The sequence below is a fragment of the Rhamphochromis sp. 'chilingali' genome (genome assembly GCF_963969265.1).
Source record: "Rhamphochromis sp. 'chilingali' genome assembly, chromosome: 1".
Classification (NCBI taxonomy): domain Eukaryota; kingdom Metazoa; phylum Chordata; class Actinopteri; order Cichliformes; family Cichlidae; genus Rhamphochromis; species Rhamphochromis sp. 'chilingali'.
The window spans coordinates 70,041,992-70,065,016 of NC_137929.1; the positions used below are offsets into that span (position 1 = coordinate 70,041,992).

Below are 23,025 nucleotides of genomic sequence, written 5' to 3' on the forward strand. Positions count from 1 at the left end.
CACCTCACAGGTGTGCCACATCAGGATGCTGATCTGACATCATGAGTAGTGCACAGGTGTACCTAAGACTGCCCACAACAAAAGGCCACCCTGGAATGTGCAGTTTTTTGCGCTATTGGGGGTCTGGGGACCCAGAACCGGTCAGTATCTGGTGTGACCACCATTTGCCTCATGCAGTGCAACACATCGTCGCATGGAGTCTATCAGATTGTCAATTGTGGCCTGTGGAATGTTGGTCCACTCCACTTCAATGGCTGTGCGAGGTTGTTGGATATTCGTGGGAACTGGTACACGCTGTCGTATACGCCGGTCAAGCACATCCCGAACATGCTCAATGGGTGACATGTCCGGTGAGTATGCTGGCCATGCAAGAACTGGGACATTCTCAGCTGCCATCTGCCCTGAACAATGTGAACCATGATTCATCCGTGAAGCGCACACCTCTCCAACGTGCCAGACGCCATCGAATGTGAGCATTTGCCCACACAAGTCTGTTACGGCGACGAGCTGGAGTCAGGTCAAGACCCCGATGAGGACGACGGGCATGCAGTTGAGCATCCCTGAGACGGTTTCTGACAGTTTGTGCAGAAATTGTTTGGTTGTGCAAACCAATTGTTCCAGCAGCTGTCTGGGTGGCTGGTCTCAGACGATCTTGGAGGTGAACCTGCTGGTTGTGGAGGTCCTGGGCTGGTGTGGTTACACGAGGTCTGCGGTTGTGAGGCCGGTTGGATGTGCTGCCATATTCTCTGAAACGCCTGTGGAGACGGCTTATGGTTGAGAAATGAACATTCAATGCACGGGCGACAGATCTGGTTGACATTCCTGCTGTCAGCATGCCAATTGCACGCTCCCTCATTGCTTGTGGCATCTTGCTGTGAGACAAAACTGCACATTCCAGGGTGGCCTTTTGTTGTGGGCAGTCTGAGGTACACCTGTGCACTACTCATGATGTCAGATCAGCATCCTGATGTGGCACACCTGTGAGGTGTGATGGATTATCTCAATATGGCAGATGTGCCCACTACCACACATTTGGACTGATTTGTGACCACTGTTTGGGAGGGATGGTTATATTGTGTATCTGGAATGAATTTTAGGTCTCTACGTCCATCCCATGGGGAATGGGAGCAGTAACAAAGGTGTTGCGTTTATATTTTTGTTGAGTGTAAAATCAAGGTGGGCCTGCAACTGTAGGTAGACCACTTTCTCCAAGATAGAAAAGGAAGTTTTGAGATAGGCCTGTAATTGGACAGAAAAGTTGGGTCGAGGTTATTTTTTTTAAGAAGAGGCTGAACTATAGCTTGTTTAAAGTATGATGGGACGCAGCCTGTAGCAAGGGACATATTAAATAATCTCAGGATAAAAGGCCCAATGGTATTAAAAGTGCTTTTAAGCAAGCTTGGAGGGAGACAATCAGAGGGGCAGTGTGATGATCTTAGGTTACTAACTACCGCGGTCAAGTCCTTAAGGGAGATGGGATCAAACTGCTCTAAGACAGCTGAGCACACAGGAGAAGCAGCGCGAACCCAGGGGTGTAGTGCCTTAAAGCACAAAAAGCAGAGACACACAAAATGACAGACAAGGGGGGAGCAACAACCCGGGGCATAGCTGACCCTCCTCTTTAGTCAGTCTGTGACGCCTCCTACTGCTGTTGTGTATTTTTTCATTCCTTGTTTTTTTATTTGATCCATTTTAAAGTTAAACTGATAAGTGATTACTCAACTCTACAAATGTCAATATTATCTCAGTTATCAATGTAATATGTTTGTAAATGCTTTTCCCCAATCAGTTGTCAATCTGCACTTTGTTCTTTTTCAATCACCGACACTTGTGTTACATAACTTTCTAGCATTACTCCGTAACTTCCTGAACGGTGTTCCCATCTTCCATCATGTTTGATTGGTTCCTTGGACAGTTTTATGGTCAGAATGAGTCCAAAAGGACACAAAACTACAGGTATCAAACAGACTGCAGAGTAAACACAATTAATCCTCCTGACAACCTATCGTGTTTTGCTGACAGAAGTGGGCTACTGTATCTGTTAAGGAAGAGGTTTTCACCACTTTTGGGCAGTGGAGGCGGGCAGAGAGATTATGATCTGCCTGCAGACACAGTGCTCATGTATTCCCCTTTTCATAACTCTTATTTACAGCAAGAGTTATTTTAACCTTTTATACACTGTATGTGATACTGAACTTGAAACCACTAATGTACCTCTAGAAAATGTTTTCATGGGCAACAATGTAAATGTCTTTCATATAGCCATCTTAACTCATATTAAGTCTGAGACAATGAACTCTGGTTTTGAAAAGTCTAAGACTGTTGACTCAGACTCTGAAAACTCAAAAACTGCTGGATCTGGATCATTAAGACTGTTCACTTCATGGACACTTGTTTAAAAGCTCTGGGCACTAAGGACTGTTTTTCACCTGCCTTCTCAGAGCGTGGAATTATGCCTCAAGCGACTCTTTTTTTCTTAGGCTTCAGCTCAGCTTCCATCTCAGCCAGCTCAGCCACCTGTTCAGGCTTTGACTCTACCACTTACTCCATGTCCACTCAGCCATTATCAAAGCCTGCAGCTCAATCATTAGTGCAGCCTGCAGCTCAGCCTTCAGTGCATCCTGAGGTCTCTGCATCTCCTGGCTCTGCCTCAGCTGGGGGTTTAGGACGACCCAGCCAGCAACTACTTGCGTCAGTTGTGAAATGAGCTGAGCTCATACAGCCTCCTCGTGTTTCCAGTGGAGGTTCTGGAGATATGCTCCAGCCGTCGTTTCCTGCTGGATCTGAAGGATCACTTCAGCTGTCTTCTGTCCTTATTGGATGGTCCAAGGACTCGCTCCAGCAGTCGGGTGGTCCTGCCTTGTCTGGTCCTGCATGGCCACGTCTAGCGTGCCTGCCAAACCAAGTCCAGGCCTGCACGGAGGGTCTTCACACACACCAATGTCACTGCCGGCCACCAGCCTACTGAGTTTTCTCACTCAAGCCTACACCGGCTCCGGTTATGTTGTCAGTCTCGGGGTTGACCTCCTGAACCAAGGAATATTGGATGCCTGGTTGGCCAAACTCCAGGTCCCTTGAACACAGATTATGGACTTTTGTGCTGCTGAACTCCAGGTCGACCTCCAGAACTGCTTTCCTATAAACTTTGTGACTTGGACCTGAACCCAAATGCAGACATAGATGCATTAAACAGAAAACTAATTAAATAATTAAACAGAAAACAAACCTTTATTTTGGCTGATGAAACACCAGAGAAACAAAAGCATGGCAAAACCAAGAGAAGTCAACTAAACCTAAACTGGGTGAAGCTAGATATGATAACAATGAACAAAATCTGAAAAACGGGAGGGTGGCAGACGAAACACTGGGAATGACAAACAGGCATGATATGCAGAATGACATGTAGATGCTCCGAAGAAGAACAGAGATAACCGCAATCTAAATATAAACACAAGGTAACAAGAAAATGGCACAGGAAGACACAGCTGAACCCAATTAAACATGACAAGACAGTAAGGAAGACATGGACCTTCAAAGTAAAACAGGAAACACAGAACACAGGGATGATCCCTGTGTTCTGTGTTTCCTGCGTACAATGACCAAAACCTAAGAACTAGAAATGCAAAACAGAAACAAAATCAAACCAAAAATAAAAACAAAGAACAATAACATTACAAAAACCAAAACACTGGGTCACCGACCCAGGACCGTGACAGCTCACAGTTTTGGTCATAGTTATAATCATATGTAAAAGGTTAACATGTGTTTAAGTTGAAATGTGTGGCTGGTAAATCTGGATTACACTAATAGTTAAAAAATTAAGAGATAAAAAGACTTATGGGGATGTTAGTTCAGTTTGTGTCTTCATACAAGGAAATAAAGGGAACACCCCAGTTATATTTTGGTCTTTGTTATATCGTTCAGTGTTAAATCAGTATTTTCTAATTACACTTTACATCTTCCATGGCATTACTTAAAAATACCACTAGGTGGCGCATAGCGGCCAGGAGGAGCGTAAACCCCCCTGGGAGGCAAATCTGCAGAATAAATCCTGCAGTTGAAACGTAAACAAGTTCATGATCTGTGCCTCTTTATTTCAATACACAGCTGCAGGATCTAGGATCGCACCCCTCCCAGGCACCTGTCACACCAGGGGGGCAACACATACACTCAACAAAAATATAAACGCAACACCTTTGTTACTGCTCCCATTCCCCATGGGATGAACGTAGAGACCTAAAATTCATTCCAGATACACAATATAACCATCCCTCCCAAACAGTGGTCACAAATCAGTCCAAATGTGTGGTAGTGGGCACATCTGCTATATTGAGATAATCCATCCCACCTCACAGGTGTGCCACATCAGGATGCTGATCTGACATCATGAGTAGTGCACAGGTGTACCTAAGACTGCCCACAACAAAAGGCCACCCTGGAATGTGCAGTTTTTTGCGCTATTGGGGGTCTGGGGACCCAGAACCGGTCAGTATCTGGTGTGACCACCATTTGCCTCATGCAGTGCAACACATCGTCGCATGGAGTCTATCAGATTGTCAATTGTGGCCTGTGGAATGTTGGTCCACTCCACTTCAATGGCTGTGCGAGGTTGTTGGATATTTGTGGGAACTGGTACACGCTGTCGTATACGCCGGTCAAGCACATCCCGAACATGCTCAATGGGTGACATGTCCGGTGAGTATGCTGGCCATGCAAGAACTGGGACATTCTCAGCTGCCATCTGCCCTGAACAATGTGAACCATGATTCATCCGTGAAGCGCACACCTCTCCAACGTGCCAGACGCCATCGAATGTGAGCATTTGCCCACACAAGTCTGTTACGGCGACGAGCTGGAGTCAGGTCAAGACCCCGATGAGGACGATGGGCATGCAGTTGAGCGTCCCTGAGACGGTTTCTGACAGTTTGTGCAGAAATTGTTTGGTTGTGCAAACCAATTGTTCCAGCAGCTGTCTGGGTGGCTGGTCTCAGACGATCTTGGAGGTGAACCTGCTGGATGTGGAGGTCCTGGGCTGGTGTGGTTACACGAGGTCTGCGGTTGTGAGGCCGGTTGGATGTGCTGCCATATTCTCTGAAACGCCTGTGGAGACGGCTTATGGTTGAGAAATGAACATTCAATGCACGGGCGACAGATCTGGTTGACATTCCTGCTGTCAGCATGCCAGTTGCACGCTCCCTCATTGCTTGTGGCATCTTGCTGTGAGACAAAACTGCACATTCCAGGGTGGCCTTTTGTTGTGGGCAGTCTGAGGTACACCTGTGCACTACTCATGATGTCAGATCAGCATCCTGATGTGGCACACCTGTGAGGTGGGATGGATTATCTCAATATGGCAGATGTGCCCACTACCACACATTTGGACTGATTTGTGACCACTGTTTGGGAGGGATGGTTATATTGTGTATCTGGAATGAATTTTAGGTCTCTACGTCCATCCCATGGGGAATGGGAGCAGTAACAAAGGTGTTGCGTTTATATTTTTGTTGAGTGTAGTTATATTCACTTTCATAGTCTGGTCTTAGTTGTTGCTTTTTGGTTTTGTAACTCATGTATCAGCCCACATACATAAACGTTGTGCCTTGAACCTTCAAAGCTATTTTTCGACTGGGGTTCGATTTTTTTGTGTGTGTTGTTTTTTTGCTCGGTTTCAGGCAAGACCAGGCCTGCTCAGCACTGCATCTATGACGGAGAATGTCCTGGTAGGTAATTGTTGTAATAGTAATAATTTAGTTATCTTCACATTCAATTTTCACATTACAACTGGTAAATTCTTACTTTGGCAAACTCAAAAAGTATAAATTATGCTAAGACCCTGATCTAATACATTTATCTCACTAAAGCCCATGAACACGACAGTCACTGCAGATGGATAGATACTTTATTGATCCCACAAAGGAAATGTTTGTGTTACAGCAGCATGATGAAGAGTAAAAACAGTTCAGTCTACAATAAACAGTTAATAAAAAAAAAAACAAATGTAAAAATTAAGTTGGTAAGAACAATAAGGGTCAGACTAGGGATGGGTATCATTTAGGTTTTATCCGATACCGGTGCCAAACCGGTACTTTTGAAACGGTGCCGGTGCTTAAAGAATGGAGAACACAAAATTGGTCCAAAAACCTCTCATGTTCAGCTGTTTTTGGTAAAAAGATAACAATGTTAGCCTTTTCTGCAGCTATGGGGCATATATGGTATCACTCTTGGCTGGAAGCAGTGCTTAAACAATGGAAAAAACACAAACTTTGTCCTAAACCTCTCATGTTTAACTGTTTTCCACTTTTTCTTTGGTCATTTTAGCCTTTTTGGCCAGGGTGAAGGGAGTATCTGCCATCAAACAAGAAGACAGCCTCATGTAGCTATGATGATGTTTGCTAGTTCACCTTACATGCATTAATGTAATAACGTGGTTAGCCTACTAAACGTAAATTACACACGAATAACATTAAGCTACTCACGCAGAGAAGAACGGCTGCTGCTGCCATCAAATATGGTGCATTTCTCGGCTTTTAAAAAAAAAAAAAAAAAAAAAAAAACGCTATGCGTCGCCAGGTGTTTCATCAGATTCGAGGTGTTAGCTCCTTTGCACAGTATCAGCTTAAAGCACTTGTTGCAGGCTGCTGAGTTTGCATCTTTTGCTGTGAAATACAGTCAGACTTTTGACCGCTTAGCCTTGGGCATTTTTAATCTGTTGCTCTGCTCTAAAAGAACGTACGTACCTGGACCCGCCTACTATCCTTGGAAATGTAAAATGATTGGCTAAAATCTAAAGTGTATCACAGCTCAGGAAAAAAAAAAGCACCGAAATAAAGCACCGAAATGTGCGCTGCTTTTCTGTCTGTTTACTACAGTTTGTGTCAGAACCGGTGCCATCATGGCACAAAAGGACCCCCTGATGATCCTCTAATCGCCTGAGCCAAGGTGTGAAACCGGGTGTGGGTCCCAATCACCCAGAGTTTCGGGTGAGTTCATTGTGAAACCTGGCCCCACCTTATCATGCGAATTCCTGAGATCAGATGGCCCAGGATGTGAGTGGGCGTTAAGGCGTCTGGGAAGGATCTCAAAACTGGATTATAGATAGGAGACAGTTGGTTTCGTAAACCAACTATCTGCTATCTATAATACGGTTTTACTCTTCAGTGTACCCTTTCAAATAAAGCTGTCTTAAGCAAACACTTCAGCTTCTATAACTCTTTTCAGCAGATATTTCTGCTTCTTCATCTGTTTTTTAGCACATTCCATTACACGGCATTCAGACTGCATTTTCACAGGAAATGCAACTTTTCCTAGTTTGACCTTTGTCTAAGGTACACAAACACACACACACACCAGGACAGAGAAAAATAGGATAGTTTACTACACATCATAAAACACAATCATTAATCTTTAATGATCCTGCTCCATCTTTCTGTTCTGACTTTAGAGTCTTTGTTTGTTTATTGAGCCAAAATTTGGGAATCACACTGTTTTAGTGGGGAGAAAAGGTTAAGTGAGTGGTAGTGAGAGAGTAAACCATTACACATAAAAACTTCATCCACGCACACAGTGGCAGGTTCTGTCTCAGAGCCCTGCAACCACTCAAAATACAGACAGTTCAGGCAAAAGAACATATTGAGTCATCATTTTAGCAGCTACACCAGGTTATAAATTATAAATCCATGTGATAAAACTCTGTCTTCATTAACCCCTCGTTCACAGATAAAATTGCAAGCCGATAATTGTAAGAGGCACAGACATGTACCTTTTACCACGTTAATCTCCACAGTAAGAAGCTTAAATTACTGCACTGATTCAAAGTAAAGGCTGGTCTTACAAACCTATCCCTTTAGCTGAGTTATCGGCACAGAACTTCCTGCTACAATGCCTCAGGTATGCCTTGCTCTGACGTACCTGCCTGGCATACATCCCTGCAGGATTCCCGTCAGTGGGAAAGTCTCGGTCACGTGAAAGGTGGAAACTTCTGAGGTCAAAGTATTCAATTAAACTCACAATCCTAATCTTAACAACCAACAACATAAAATCTATCTTAACTGATACATTCATGGTTTATATAAGATCAGCACATTCCTCTTTCTTATATGTAACGAAAGTGAAAGAACTTTACTAAAATTGTTGTGATTACATCAGTATCTGAAATGAGGAACCTGCTAAGCGCAGAGTTGAAAGCTGGGGCGGTGCTTTGTGTTAGGTCTGACAGACACAGGTCCTCCTATGCAGCAGACAGGCTCACAGAGAGAGAAACTTCTCTACAAGACTGAAACTGTTTAGAGCAAGGAGTCTCCCACTGACTGTACAAATACAGATGTATTTATTAGTTGTTAATTATCTCACGAGTCAGTGTGATTTTGACGAAATAGATTTGCAGTTTCATTTTGCTCTGCCCTGCCTACTAAGAAACCTGACACCCACTAACTTGCGTACTAAAAGTGATTAAATGTTTAGCTGGGGGGTGGAGGGGGAGGTGCTTTGCCGAGTGCTGGCACAAACAGAGAGCAAACAGAAAGAGCGAAAGAGAGGTGGGGATTGGAACTTGAAGGCTATCGCTGCTTATACCATTTTATTTCTAAAAGAAATTCTTTCAAGACCTCAACAACAAAATCGAGCAGGTGAGACTCAAAGTGGCGCCAGTGGTAGTGAGCTAAACTGGGAAATTCAGAAACAGTGTCACAGAGGTATATATGAGGGTTAAAACATTTATCATCAGCATGATAATTATTTACATTTTCTACAACACGTTTTATCAGGAAGTAGTCGCATTATTGTACCTAGGGTATAATCAGTCTAGTCCTAAAATATATTCACAAAACTGATGTAATATTTGTTGCAATTCTTACCTACTTCTTTGCCAGCTACTCTTAAAAACAAAACATTTTATACACAATGGTAATTAAAAAAAAAAAACAATAAATAAAACATTTAAAAGTCACTCAACATTTTCAAATATTACTCTTAAACACCAGTCATAATATATTTATAGTATTTATTCTCTAAGACCAACTTCAAGTCTGCTATGGTTCTGGGACTCCGCAAATCATATGTGCACCATTAGCTTCTTAAGTGGTTTAGAGTAATGAACCAGGCTGGGAGTTTTTAAAAGCCTCAGGAATCTTTTGCAGGTGTTTAGAGTTAATTCGTTGATTCAGAAGGACCTGTAGACCACTTATTGTTCTCAAGGCCATGTTGATTCATGTTGTAATTCTTTTCTGCATTTCTCCTTGTAGATTGGAGAACAAACAAACAAACAAAGATGGAGCTGTTGTGGGTTGTGATGTTGTTAGTCTGCACAGTCTTTGGTGCCGCCGATTACAAAAGGATAACTGGGAAGACTGTGATTGGGATTGATCTGGGGACCACATACTCATGGTAAGTCACTTCAGGCTCTTTAAATAATGGAATGATGTCTCTGTGGAAAAATAATATGGGATTCAGACTGAATTCAAACTGTTTCCTTGCAGTGTTGGAGTGTTCAAGAATGGGCGTGTGGAGATTATTGCCAATGACCAGGGAAGCCGAATCACCCCCTCCTACGTGGCCTTCACCAGTGAAGGTGAGCGTCTGATTGGTGATGCTGCCAAGAATCAGCTGACCTCTAACCCTGAGAACACTATTTTTGATGCAAAGAGGCTGATTGGTCACGCATGGGGTGACTGGTCTGTGCAGGAGGACATCAAGTACCTGCCCTTCAAGGTGAGCTTTCAAGCTGAAAATAAAACTTGTTGGTTCTTTGGGTCATGTTTGAGCTAAATTCTTGTTAAATTAATATTGATGTATATTCCTGTGAAGGTTACTGAGAAGAAGAGGAAGCCCCATATCCAGGTTGACATTGGTGGTGGCCAGGTTAAGACCTTTGCTCCTGAGGAGGTTTGTGCTATGGTGCTGACTAAGATGAAGGAGACTGCTGAGGCTTACCTTGGCGAGAAGGTACAAAAATGTCAGAGATTCTAAATAAGTGAAGATGCAAATCTTAATTAACCCCTTTATGGGCTAATTAAGAGCGATAAGAGCGGGCACGCTCCATTTAGCTTAACTATTTTTAAATCCCGGTAGCACTGCAATTAGATAAGCCAGCGCATTTTCACATAAGATAAGAGAGAGATAAGATAAATCTTTATTAATCCCTCGGGTGGGTTCGTAATATGAAACTGGAGGAGTTGTACTTACTGTCAGGGCTCTGTGTGCGGGCAGGCAGAGAGGAGGATCCAAACGCAGGACTCAGACACAAACGTGAAACTCAAAATCCTCAGCTTAATTGCTGGTACAAAAACAAACACTAAAGTGAACACGGAATATGGAGAACAAAAACACACAGGCATGATCTGAGGGTACGACGCGACACTGACACAGAGAAACACAGGGCTTAAATACACAGATGGCAGTAATCAAGGGATAAGAAACAGGAGGGGAACACACCTGGGAGAAATCACAGCTGACGAGACAGGGGAAACGTAAATTGAGCACACTCACCTACGATACAGACCTTCACCATAAAACAGGAAACTCAGACACATGGAACCAGACAAGACATTGAACTAAACAGACAGCTTCACAAACAGACGGGGTGACACCATAGACAGACAGAGATACAGACGCAGACTCAGAGGCAGACCGAATGTAACACGTAGAACTCAAACAATAATAATAATCATGATAATAAATTGGAAAATGATAATAATAAACTTAAAGCGCTGGGTCGCCGACCCAGGACCATGACAGTACCCCCCCCTCAAGGGCTGGCTCCAGACAGCCCAACAGAAACACAAAAACAGCCCAACCCCCCCCCCCCCCCCCAAAAAAAAAAAACAGAAAACGACCCAACCAGGGCGGGCGGTGGAGGACCAGGACGGAGGGACATAGTCCAAAAAGGCCCAGACGGACAAGTTCAGGGGGCCGACAGCGCAGGAGGCCAAAACAGTGCAGTTCTGGAGGCCGACCATGCGGACGGCAACGGTGGCGGGAATGCAAGCCTGGAGGCCGGCTACGCGGAAGGCAGTGGCGGCAACAGAAGTCCTGAGGGCGGCCACGGTGGTGATGATGCCCAACAAGCGGCCTGGCAGATGACCGACGATGTGGAGGTGGTAGTAGGGGACCCGAAGGCTGCGTGGCCCCTGCAGCACCAGGCGAAGCGGAGGTTGGACCAGACGAGGCAGAGGCTGAAGCCGAAGCTGGGCCAGGCGACGCTGAAGCGAATGCGGAGACTGAACCAGGCGAAGCTGATGCAGAGGCGGGGCCAAACGAAGCCGGTGATGCGGGACCTGGACCAGACGAGGATGAAGACGCGGAGGCTGGACCAGACGAGGATGAAGACACGGAGGCTGGACCATACGAGGATGAAGCGGATGCGGAGGCTGGACCAGGCGAGGCTGAAGCGGACGCGGAGGCTGGACCAGGCGAAGCGAATGAAGCCCCCAGCTGGCGAAGCAGGAGGCTGGGCGGGCTCCTCGGGCCCTCAAGCGAGAACAGTCTCAGGAACAGTGGGCATAGGGACAAAACCAGCGGGGGCGGGGACCTCTGGCAGGGACAGAATGGAACCAGCAGGCACACGGGCCTCTGGCAGGAACAGATCAGAACCCGCAGGCAACACGGGCCTCTGGCAGGAACAGATCAGAACCAGCAGGCACACGGGCCTCTGGCAGGGACAGATCAGAACCAGTAGGCACACGGGCCTCTGGCAGGAACAGATCAGAACCAGTAGGCACACGGGCCTCTGGCAGGGACAGATCGGAACCAGTAGGCACACGGGCCTCTGGCAGGAACAGATCGGAACCAGTAGGCCCACGGGCCTCTGGCAGGGACAGAACGGAACCAGCAGGCACACGGGCCTCTGGCAGGAACAGATCAGAACCAGTAGGCACACGGGCCTCTGGCAGGAACAGATCAGAACCAGTAGGCCCACGGGCCTCTGGCAGGGACGAAACAGGTTGCGCTGGCTTCTTTATGTCCAGGGGTCCAGAGTTAATTGAATGCTGATATTTAACCTCTAGGGAGGCCCTGGAGAGAGTAGAAGTCCCAAATTGAGCTAGGTCTTGAGGAGCAATGAAAGTCTGTGTGGGGCTATTCTCCCCCTGAAAGTGAGTGGGTGGAGATGGTGGCCGAGAAGCAGCCTGTGTTAATGGCTGAGCTGCTGGCAATACCAGAGAGCGCACTAAGGTCGACTGAGATGCAGGAGACGGAACTGACTGGAGAACAGGAGGAGACTGAACCGATGATAAAGCTAATGATTCCTCTACCAACTGAGCTACCGACTGGGCCATGGACTGTAACAGAGTTTGTAATATGTCTGGCTGTGGTAGCGACTGAGCTATAGATAGCGGGGGTGAAGACTGAGCTATGGGTGACTGAACTTGAGGTGAAAGTGGTGGTGGTGGTGGAGTTGGTGACTGGGCTACAGGTGGCTTCTGAGCAGGAAACACAGGACACTGAGCTACAGGTGGCTGCTGAGCAGAAAGTACTGGAAACTTAGTTGAAGGTGGCTGCTGAGCAGGTGACACTGGAAACTGTGCTACAGGTGGCTGCTGAGCAGAAAACTGAGCTGACACGGGCTTAAGAGTCTCTGGGGTGACACACACATTGTTTGCTCTCACAGAAGTGTTGAGTTGAGGACGAACAGCAGTCACTATATGCTTGACAGGTTCAGGAGCATGATAATCACCCGGAACCTTTTGAGGCATAGAGTCATAGATCTCCTTGGTTTCATCGACAGGTTTAGAAAGGTGAGGTATGGGACAGTCTAAATAGTGCAATGAACCGGGAGAATTGTCCTTCAAATAATCACTCCTTTCATTTACAGTTCTTATTTTTTTTTTATTTAACCTTTATTTAACCAGGAATGTCCCATTGAGATCAAAGACCTCTTTTTCAAGGGAGTCCTGGCCAAGAGGCAGCACATTTCAAGACAAAGACATATGAACAAACAAAGTTAAAATTACACAAAACAATTACACATTATTGAGGCAGCCTGTAGGCGTTTGAGTTTAGTTTTAAAAACATTTAAAGACAACAATTCAGTCAGTTTCCAGTCTTTCTGTAACATGTTCCATGAATAAGGCGCAGAGTGGACAAAGGCTTTCTTCCCCAGCTCTGTGCGGACAAAGGGAACAGACAACAGCAGCTGATCATTTGAGCGCAAGGAGTAAGAGCCACTATTTGTCCTTGTGACCAAAGTACAAATATAAGGAGGCAGCAATCCAAGCATAGCTTTGTAAATAAAAGTGTACCAATGCCCCTGTCTTCTAATGGCCAGAGAAGGCCATTTTACTCTTAAGTACAAATCACAGTGATGGGTCAGGTATTTACAGTTGGTAATAAACCTCAAGGAAGCATGATACATCGTGTCCAACATTAAAAGGCATGAAGAAGAAGCGTTCATATACAGAATGTCACCATAATCTAACACAGATAAAAAGGTTGCAGTGACAAGACGTTTTTTTACTGCAAAAGAAAAACATTGTTTATTACGGAAGAAAAAACGAAGTTTAAGTTTCAGTTTCTTTACTAGTTTCTCTATATGTGGTTTAAAGGTGAAGGAGTCATCAATCCAGACACCAAGGTATTTATATTCATGAACTATCTCTATGACATTTCCTTCAAGGGTGGACACCACTGGAATAGGCTCCGGGACCTTCGTTGACTTGGAAAACAACATTAACTTAGTCTTGTCAGCATTGAGAACTAATTTTAGCTGAATAAGTGAATGCTGGAAAGCAACAAAGGCTTTCTGTAGAGTTTCAATGGCCTGAGCAAGAGATGATCCATAACAGTAAATAACTGTGTCGTCAGCATAAAAATGCAAATTTGTGTCTGAGACATTTTGACCCAAGTCATTGATATATAAAAGAAACAGAAGGGGACCCAAAACTGAGCCCTGTGCCACCCCCTTGTGGACAGTAACAAATTTAGAACAAAGACCTTCAAGTTTAATGCACTGGGTTCTATTATTTAGATAATTTGAGAACCACGCTAATGCATGTTCTGATAATCCAAGGCTGAGCAGTCTGTTTTTTAGGACTGCATGATCAACAGTGTCAAAAGCTTTTGAGAGGTCAATAAAGAGTGACGCACAGTACAATTTCTTATCAAGTGCCACTATAATATCATTTATCACTTTCATAGTGGCAGTATTAGTACTATGTTTTTTCCTGAAGCCTGACTGAAATTTGGAGACAATATCATTAGAGTACAAAAACTCTTTCAGCTGGTCACAAACTAGAGATTCCAGGATTTTGGATAAAACACACAAATTTGATATTGGCCTATAATTAGTCAACACTGATGGATCACCTCCTTTCAATAAAGGCAAAACAAAAGCTGATTTCCAAACCGATGGAATTTCTTTGGTTTTAATTGAAAAATTAAATCGAATTGAGAGTGGTTCTGCAATAAAATCAGCTGCCAACTTCAAAAAATAAGGTTCCATCAAGTCTGGACCAGGAGGTTTTCTGTGGTCCAAAGCCTTTAAAGCTTTATGCACTTCATAAACACTAAAAGGTACAAAGTTAAAACGGTCTCCAGAAAACATAGAGAGTTCTGGGCAAGTATTTGTTAAAAAAGTTTCTGCAGAAGCAAACAAGGAACCCACTGATAGAAAATGTTCATTAAAACAATTCAAAATTTCAGTTTTATCATTAATTGAGACTGAATCTTTTACAACAGATTTAGGAAAGGTTTGAGTCATTTTATTGGCGGAAAAAGACTTGATTACTTTCCAAAATTTCTGTGGATCATTGAGGTTCTCAGTGGTGACAGACAAAAAATATTCAGATTTGGCCTTTTTAATAAGAGAAGTACATTTATTTCTAAGCTGTTTGAAAACAGACCAATCAGTGGAAGTATCTGTTTGTCTTGCCTTGTCCCATGCTCTATTACGCTCGTGTATGCTATCTGCGAGTGTCTGCGAAAACCAAGGATTTTCTCGACCTTTAATTCTAACTTTCCGTAGAGGGGCATGTTTATTAACAATTCCCATAAAACTTTCCTTAAAATATGTCCAAGCTAGCTCTACATCTGGTAATAGTCCGATTTTTTCCCAATCAAATACTGACAAATCATGATGAAAAGCCTGTTCATTAAATTGTTTAAGATTCCTTTTGCACACTATGCGTGGCTTACATTTTGGAATTTTAGCATGTCTGCAAACAGCAACAACACAGTGATCACTTAGGTCATTACAGAAGACACCAAGCGAAGAGAATTTATGAGGTACATTTGTTAAAACCAAATCAATTAATGTGGACTTTTCAGGGCATTTAAGATTTGGCCTGGTAGGAAGATAGACTAGCTGGGTAAGATTAATTGAATCGCAGAATTCTTTAAATTCACCAGAAGTTGCATTTAGCCAGTCCCAGTTCAAGTCTCCAGCCATTAGTAGTTCAGTATAATTTAATTTAGCCAAAAGGTGCTTTAATGAAGATAATGCTTCTTTTGAAGCAGATGGGGGCCTGTAACACCCAGCAATGGTTATCGAAAAAGTATTAGCAATATCTACATTCAAGGCCAAAAACTCCATTTGTTTGCATATCGATTGGGACAGAACAATCGAAGCATTAAATCTTGATTTGACATAAATAGCTACACCGCCACCTTTTTTTGGCCTATCAGTGCGATATACATTGTACCCATATATATTAATGTCTTCATTAGTAATAGATTTAGTTAACCAAGTTTCAGAGATTATAACAACATCTGCATCTGTAGATTTAACCCAAATTTTGACCATGTCCATCTTCGGTAGTAGGCTGCGCACATTAAGATGAATATATTTGACACCAGACATTATTTTAAAATCAGAAGGAGTCTGGGAATATTGCAGTTCAGGGCCAGGATTTGGTTGCACATTTCCTGACAAAAGTAGAAGCAAGACAATCAACAACCTCTGTTTCACCTTTGATTTGGGTTCAATGCTTTGATACGTTGAACCTGAGCTGAAACCTCCATTAAATGGGCAAATAAAATAAGTATGCAAAGCCAGAATAGACTGAAGTTTAGGTAAGTCTCTGGGCAAAATATGCATAAAACTAATGTCATGATCCAACTGAGTTGGTAACTGCTCTGATTTTTGCAACATTATAGAGCATGTGTCTTTTTCAGAGTTCTCTTGTAGGTAAAAATCATTTTCAGAGGTTCCCCTGCTATGTGTCCATAAGCAATTGCTTATCCGAGGGTCCAAAAAGGCCAAGAGGCATATAAGAATAGTAAATACTGCCATCATCCACAATTTTAGTACTTAACAGAAGTGAACAGTACAGACCTCTGGGTGAAGCAAACCAGTTAGCTCCAGGAAAATGGTACAGGACCAGACCCAAGCCAGTTAACTCCAAAAGAATAGCGCTGGGCCAGGCCTAAGCCGGTTTACTCCTGGAGGACAGTGCAGGGGCAGATCTTAGCCAATTTGCTCCTGTGGGAAGATGCTGGATCAGGCCTAAGCCAATTAGCTCCTGAAGGATGGTGCAGGGCCAGGCCTAAGCCAGTTAGCTCGTGGGAGATGGTACAAGGCCGGACCTAGGCCAGTTAACTCCACAAGGATAATGCGAGGCTGGTCCTTAGCCTGTTAGCTCCACAAGGATGGCACAGGGCCAGGCCTAAGCCTAAGCCAATTGACTCCTGGAGAACGGTGCAGGGCCAGACCCTAGCCAGTTAGCTCCTGGAAGACGGAATAGAGCCGGGTCTAGGCCAAATAACTCCAGGAGGACGGTACAGGGCCAGGCTAGGCCTGTTAGCTCCAGGAAGATGCATCCATCAACTTCCAAAGCATCTACCAACCACACATTTTTCCAAACAATCTATGCAATATTAACTGTCTGGTTAAAAAAAAAAAATATATATATATACGTTAAAAAAAATTAGTTAAGAAATACGTTAAGAGATAGATTAAAAAATACAAAATACAAAAAAAATCTTTTAAAATCTTTTAAAAACAACTAATTACAGACGGACACGTAACAAACAAAGAGCATGCTGCCCCCCTATTTCAGCAGGGGGCGAAAGAGTGGCCCCACCACTCACCCTAGCCAGCTGTTCAGAAAAAGTCCTAGGCTCCCACTGGAGCTGTGAATGCTGGCGGCGGGTCCGCCGCTTTCCCGTCAAAGAGGGATCGGGACTGGCTGAGGGTGACGTGGCAAAACTCTGCAGCGGCTGCTCCTCCTGCGGTATGGAATCGCTGGGTGAGTTGGGTGGCACAATAATGATTCCTAACATCTTGTAGACCGCCTGTGCAGGCGTAAGCTGGTTGCTTGCAGGCTCGTAGTAATCCTCCCGGGACCGGCTGGAGCGTTTTCTGCGAGACCGGGGCGTCCGCGGGGAGGAAGCAGACGAGTGGGCCGAAGGGTAGGCTGCCAGCGAGGAACGGCAGCACGGAGGCCCTCCAAGCGCTAACCGGGTCCCGTCAAAACGGGAGCTGCGCTTCCACAGTGAGTCCGCTGGATCCATTACTGGTCGCGTCGTTCTGTCAAGGCTCTGTGTGCGGGCAGGCAGAGAGGAGGATCCAAACGCAGGACTCAGACACAAACGTGAAACTCAAAATCCTCAGCTTAATTGCTGGTACAAAAACAAACACTAAAGTGAACTGAGCACACTCACCTACGATACAGACCTTCACCATAAAACAGGAAACTCAGACACATGGAACCAGACAAGACATTGAACTAAACAGACAGCTTCACAAACAGACGGGGTGACACCATAGACAGACAGAGATACAGACGCAGACTCAGAGGCAGACCGAATGTAACACGTAGAACTCAAACAATAATAATAATCATGATAATAAATTGGAAAATGATAATAATAAACTTAAAGCGCTGGGTCGCCGACCCAGGACCATGACACTTACATCTTATGCATTCAACTTGTCCTCGGTCTCCTTCCAAATATGGCTTTGCAAAGATTGCAACCACTTGCAGCAATAAAACCTTATATTTCAGAAACACGTTTTGCTGATCAGATCAGCTGTTCATAGCACTTCCCATTTTGGAATAGACGTCAGTGCCAATTATCGCATGTCCTCCATCCCCTGCCCAAAATCAGAAGTGATGTCATATTTTGTGGGTAATGTAGTTTTTCCCTTTAAGACTGTTATAGGCCTATACTGGTGATTTTAAAAGTTATGTTTGACTTTATGCTTTTTTGTTTAGTTTCTGGGATGCTTAGACCTCAAATCGCACTGTTGGAAATAGTTTTTTTTGATGAACATGCTGTTTGTTTTGCAAATTTGAAATGTAATATTTAATTCATATTTTCCCCACAGTATTTAAAAGTTGGTGTATCTCAAAAATAAAACTATGAAGACCCTCAAAATAAATTTCCTGTGGTTGGAAACTACTTTGTGCAACTTTATTGTATAATAAATAATTTATAATAATTTATATTTCTTTGTAGTTCATTGCAATTTTTTGCAATTCTTTATAGTTACTAAGGACTTAATGCATTTGTGTCTATTCTGCCCTCCCTGTACGTTGATGCCCAGTTTGGCAGATAGATAAACAGTTCTTCAAAAGGAGAGGCAAAGGCTTCCAGTTCTCATTGCAGGGTTTATTTGTCTCCCTAATGAAGGCACTGTAAAACTACAAACATAAGAAAAGCATATTAAAACATACATCTGGAACATAATATATTTCTCACATTACAAAGTACAGACTGAAGACTTAGCAACTTGAACTATAGCTGGCATAACCAAGAAAAATAAATGAAAACATGTTAACGCCAAATCCCGCTAGCTTGATGCTAACACATAATGGAATTTCCTATTGACATGCTAACACAATTAGCATCGGCAGTGCAGCTAACATGTCGGCTTCAAATATGAGAGTCAACAACCCATTTTACATCACATGCTTAACATGAACACAGAATATAATCGTACTTACAAACATATATTTCTCATGCTCCAGTACAGTCAACTTCAGAGCTAATATTTTGTGTGCTAGTTTCTCAGGTCTTTGTCTGAATTTCTACCAACATTACTTGTCATGTTCTCATGTTATTGCTAAGGATTGTCTATTGCATTGGAGTCACACTGGGTTAAATATGTACACTTGGGTTTTAAGGGGTATTTATTATTTTCTTCTTTTTTGGGTTGTATGGAAGCCCCAAACGCAATTTCATTGTTCTTGACAATGACAATAAATAAAAAATACTAATACTAGTATCAACTTGGCCAGACTCCATGAACTTTTTCTATATTTACTAGCGAAACTTGAGTACACAAACCCGCTTCCTCCCCCTAGTGGGGTGGTGGAGCTACTGCACCCCAGCAGTGGCAGCACAGTGTCATTAAATTTGCTATATAATGATTGTATTGATGTATAGCAACTTGAAATTCTCCCAAAAATGGCATTACAGGATATAAAAATATGAAGATAAGCTGTGGCGGACTTGGTTCTATGGTAGGTCTTAAAGGGTTAAAGAGTTAAATGGTCTATCATGAAATCTGACTTTATCGTTTTTCCTTAGGTCACACATGCTGTGGTCACTGTCCCAACCTACTTCAATGATGCCCAGCGCCTGGCCACTAAGGATGCTGGTACCATTGCTGGTCTGAATGTTGTGCGAATCATCAATGAGGCGTAAGCATCCAGTCAAAAATGAATTTGATCATCTGCAATTTGAAACTGCAAAACAATGTCCCTGCCCTCCTATTGAAAAATAAATTCTCACTGTATTCTTTAGAACTGCTGCTGGTATTGCTTATGGCCTGGACAAGAAGGATGGAGTGAAGAACATTCTTGTCTTCGATCTGGGCGGTGGCAGCTTTGATGTTTCTATTCTGACCATTGACAATGGTGCATTCCAAGTGATAGCCACCAATGGTGACACTCATCTGGGAGGTGAGGACTTTGACCAGCGTATCATGGAGCACTTCATCGAGCTGTACAAGAAGAAGACTGGCAAAGATGTGCGCAAAGACAACCGTGCTGTGCAGAAGCTGCGTCGTGAGGTCGAGAAGGCCAAGAGGGCGCTATCTGCCCGGCACCAAACCCACATTGAGATCGAGTACTTCTTTAAAGGACAAGACTTCTCTGAGACCCTGACTCGTGTCAAGTTTGAGGAGCTGAACATGGTAAGATATTAATTTGGTTAATTAATTCAAACCCTTTTGGAAAAGCGGTTGAACAAGCTTTTTAACTTGTGTGTTCTTTAAAACCCAGGACCTGTTCCGGTCCACCCTGAAGCCTGTACAGAAAGTGCTGGAAGATGCTGAATTGAAGAAGTCTGACATTCATGAGATTGTCCTGGTTGGAGGCTCCACTCGTATCCCCAAAATCCAGCAGCTGGTGAAGGAGTTTTTCAATGGCAAAGAGCCATGTAGAGGCATTAACCCTGATGAGGCTGTGGCATACGGAACTGCTGTGCAGGCTGGTGTGCTTTCTGGAGAGGAGGACACTGGTGAATAATGACTCTTACAAATATTTTATTAAATAGGGTTGAGCTTTCAAATGTGATCAAATGTTTAGTAAACCTTTTCCCTCACTTGCAGGTAATGTGCTTCTTATGGATGTGTGCCCCATGACCCTTGGTGTTGAGACTGTTGGAGGAGTAATGACCAAGCTGATCCCCAGGAACACAGTGGTGCCCATCAAAGAAGCCCAGATGTTTACTACACCCTCTGATTACCAGACAACTGTCGCCATCAAAGTCTATGAAGGTAAGAGCTTGGATGTTGTTTTTTTAAAGTTGCCAAATAGTGTTTTTATAAAAAAGGATTCAATGACAAGAAATGTGTGACACTGGAATTTAACGTTCCACAAGTCTAATTGTGACTGTTTTTCTTTTTCTTAGGTGAGTATCCTTTGACCAAAGACAACCATTTCCTGGCTACCTTTGACCTGACTGGCATCCCTCCTGCTCCTCGTGGTATACCGCAGATTGAAGTCACCTTTGAGATTAATATCAATGGCATTTTATGTGTCACTGCTGAGGACAAGGCCACAGGAAACAAGAACGAGATCATAACTGACCAGAACTGGCTGACACCTGAGGACATCAAACACATGGTGAACGACGCCGAGCACTTTGCTGAAGAAGACAAGAAGCTGAAGGAGAGGATCAATGCTCACAATGAGCTGGAAGGCTACGCATATTCCCTGAAGAACCAGATTGAATCCATTGAGAAGGCAGTGGAGGAGAAGATTGAATGGTTGGAGTCCCACCAAGATGCTGACCTGGATGACTTCCAGACCAAGAAGAAGGAGCTTGAGGAAGTGGTTCAGTCCATTATCAGTAAGTTCTGTGGTAGTGCAGGTGGTCCACCAGCAGACGGCAGTAAGCAAAACGAGAAGGATGAGTTGTAGGCAGGTTTGAAGTCTTAACACTCCTTGACCCTCTGGCATGTTGGCGTACATATTGGACTGATGGGACTGAAATTGGGACAGAAGTGGTTGGGAAGGGGCTAACAATAACAAGTGACCATACTGAATGTAGCTGATGATAAAATGTTTGTCTGGGTTGCCATGACAACACCAGAAGCGTGTCTGAGATTGTTGTATTGTTTTCTATTTGTTTTCCTGTATTTGGGACTCATGTTTGTGTACACTTACAGTAGAAAGAGATAATCTATGAGTCCAGTGATACATTTTTATAAAAAATGTTTCTGTTAAAAATTATTCTGAAGTAGTTCCTTCCTGTGAGTCGCGGGAACTGGAAGTTGTGAGACAAGAGAGACAAGACAACGATAACACGGAACATGGAATCTACAACTTCTCTACTGCTGGTTTTACAAGGCGTACACAGTAAAAACATGCTGGCTAATTTGTTAAGCACTTGTGCACTTTGTGAAAAGTAATAACTGGTTGAGATGGATGTCGTATGTGCTCTTAATATTATTTTACTTGTTTCTAGTTTTCACGGTGCTTCATGATTGTGAGAGTAAGTGAGAGGAATAAAAAAGAATTGTGGACATCAGTACGAAGCGTGGATTCTTTTGACCAGAGTTGATACACTGAATTTCCTCTAAGACTTTAAAATAAGTTTCAGTGTGTGGCTGTAACTCAGGTGATAGACCAGGTTGGTAGGTATCTTGCCCAAGATACTCATAGTCATTGGTAGGTATCTTGCCCAAGATACCCATGTTGCTAATGATTCATCTATGTGTGAACGATAGATAATGATAAGATCAAGGGCGTAGATTTGGCATGGACAGAAAGGACATGTCCCCACCAATATCCAGCGATTATTGAATTGTCCCCACCTATAATTTGACCTCTTCGAGTAAAGAAAAACAAACCCGATAGAAAGAAAAAAAAAAGATCTGTCAACGTCTCATTCACCCAGCGGTGCAAAAAGAGTTAAATTACGTTCTCTACTGGAGTCCTACCTCATGTGACAAATATGGCCAATGTGATTGGCTGTGCCTTTCATGGCCATACATGCCAACACTCCCGATTATTCTGGGAGAATCCTGAATTTCAATGCCCCTCCTGAAAATCTCCCAGAGCCGTCGTTCTCCCCAATTTCTCCTGATTTTCCACCCGGACAACAAAATTGAAAAACCATATCCCAGGTTGGCAAGTATGTGCTAGGCTTTGGCCCACATCAGTCTAAAATTGTATGTAACCATGAATAACGTGATGCTATGTCCACCAGGAGAGACTGGACAGTATAGATGTAAAACAAATATGCCAGCACTTTATCTCAGTTAATGAGAGGAGAAGGCATGTGTTTGGCTCCTTCACATAGTGGACATTGAGTTGTTGTGTGGGGCACCAGTAGTCCATGTCTGTTGCTGTAACAGTAGTTCATGTTTAGAATAAAAAAAAAAAAAAAAAAAAAAAGAATAAAAAATCCCAGCTCACTGATTTGATAGGGGCAATAGTGTGCCTATTGCGATCGTGGCTTAAGAGTTGGGCGTTTGTCTTTAATCAGAAGGTTGCCGGTTCGAGCCCCGGCTTGGACAGTCTCGGTCGTTGTGTCCGTGGGCAAGATACGTTACACGTTGCCTACTGGTGGTGGTCAGAGGGCCAGAGGGATGACTGGATGTGTAAAGCACTTTGGGGTCCTTAGGGACTAGTAAAGCGCTAT

The 23,025-nt window shown here is 43.6% G+C and overlaps 1 protein-coding gene across 2 annotated transcripts; it reads left to right on the forward strand.

Moving 5' to 3' along the window:
* Positions 1 to 7,844: 7,844 nt before the first annotated feature.
* On the forward strand, positions 7,845 to 22,037 carry LOC308396233 (endoplasmic reticulum chaperone BiP-like). Of its 2 annotated transcripts, XM_080881391.1 has the most exons (10): positions 7,845 to 8,624; positions 9,240 to 9,381; positions 9,474 to 9,565; positions 9,640 to 9,705; positions 9,802 to 9,939; positions 19,462 to 19,574; positions 19,678 to 20,068; positions 20,157 to 20,394; positions 20,486 to 20,653; positions 20,788 to 22,037. In XM_080881391.1, exons 3-10 carry the CDS (start codon positions 9,491 to 9,493, stop codon positions 21,297 to 21,299), a joined length of 1,701 nt encoding a protein of 566 aa, XP_080737517.1. In that variant the 5' UTR covers positions 7,845 to 8,624; positions 9,240 to 9,381; positions 9,474 to 9,490; the 3' UTR covers positions 21,300 to 22,037. The 2 variants fall into 2 exon arrangements, with proteins under 2 accessions (XP_080737517.1, XP_080737516.1); XM_080881390.1 differs by having other exon boundaries at positions 9,474 to 9,705.
* Positions 22,038 to 23,025: the final 988 nt, after the last annotated feature.

Bases quoted from the DNA above. Each gene is read 5' to 3' on its own strand.
- LOC308396233 (XM_080881390.1), top strand. From the start codon at position 8,453: ATGTTTAGCTGGGGGGTGGAGGGGGAGGTGCTTTGCCGAGTGCTGGCA. The intron at 19,575-19,677 runs GTAAGCATCCAG...TGTATTCTTTAG, and splicing joins GTGCGAATCATCAATGAGGC to AACTGCTGCTGGTATTGCTT. The intron at 20,395-20,485 runs GTGAATAATGAC...CCTCACTTGCAG, and splicing joins TTCTGGAGAGGAGGACACTG to GTAATGTGCTTCTTATGGAT.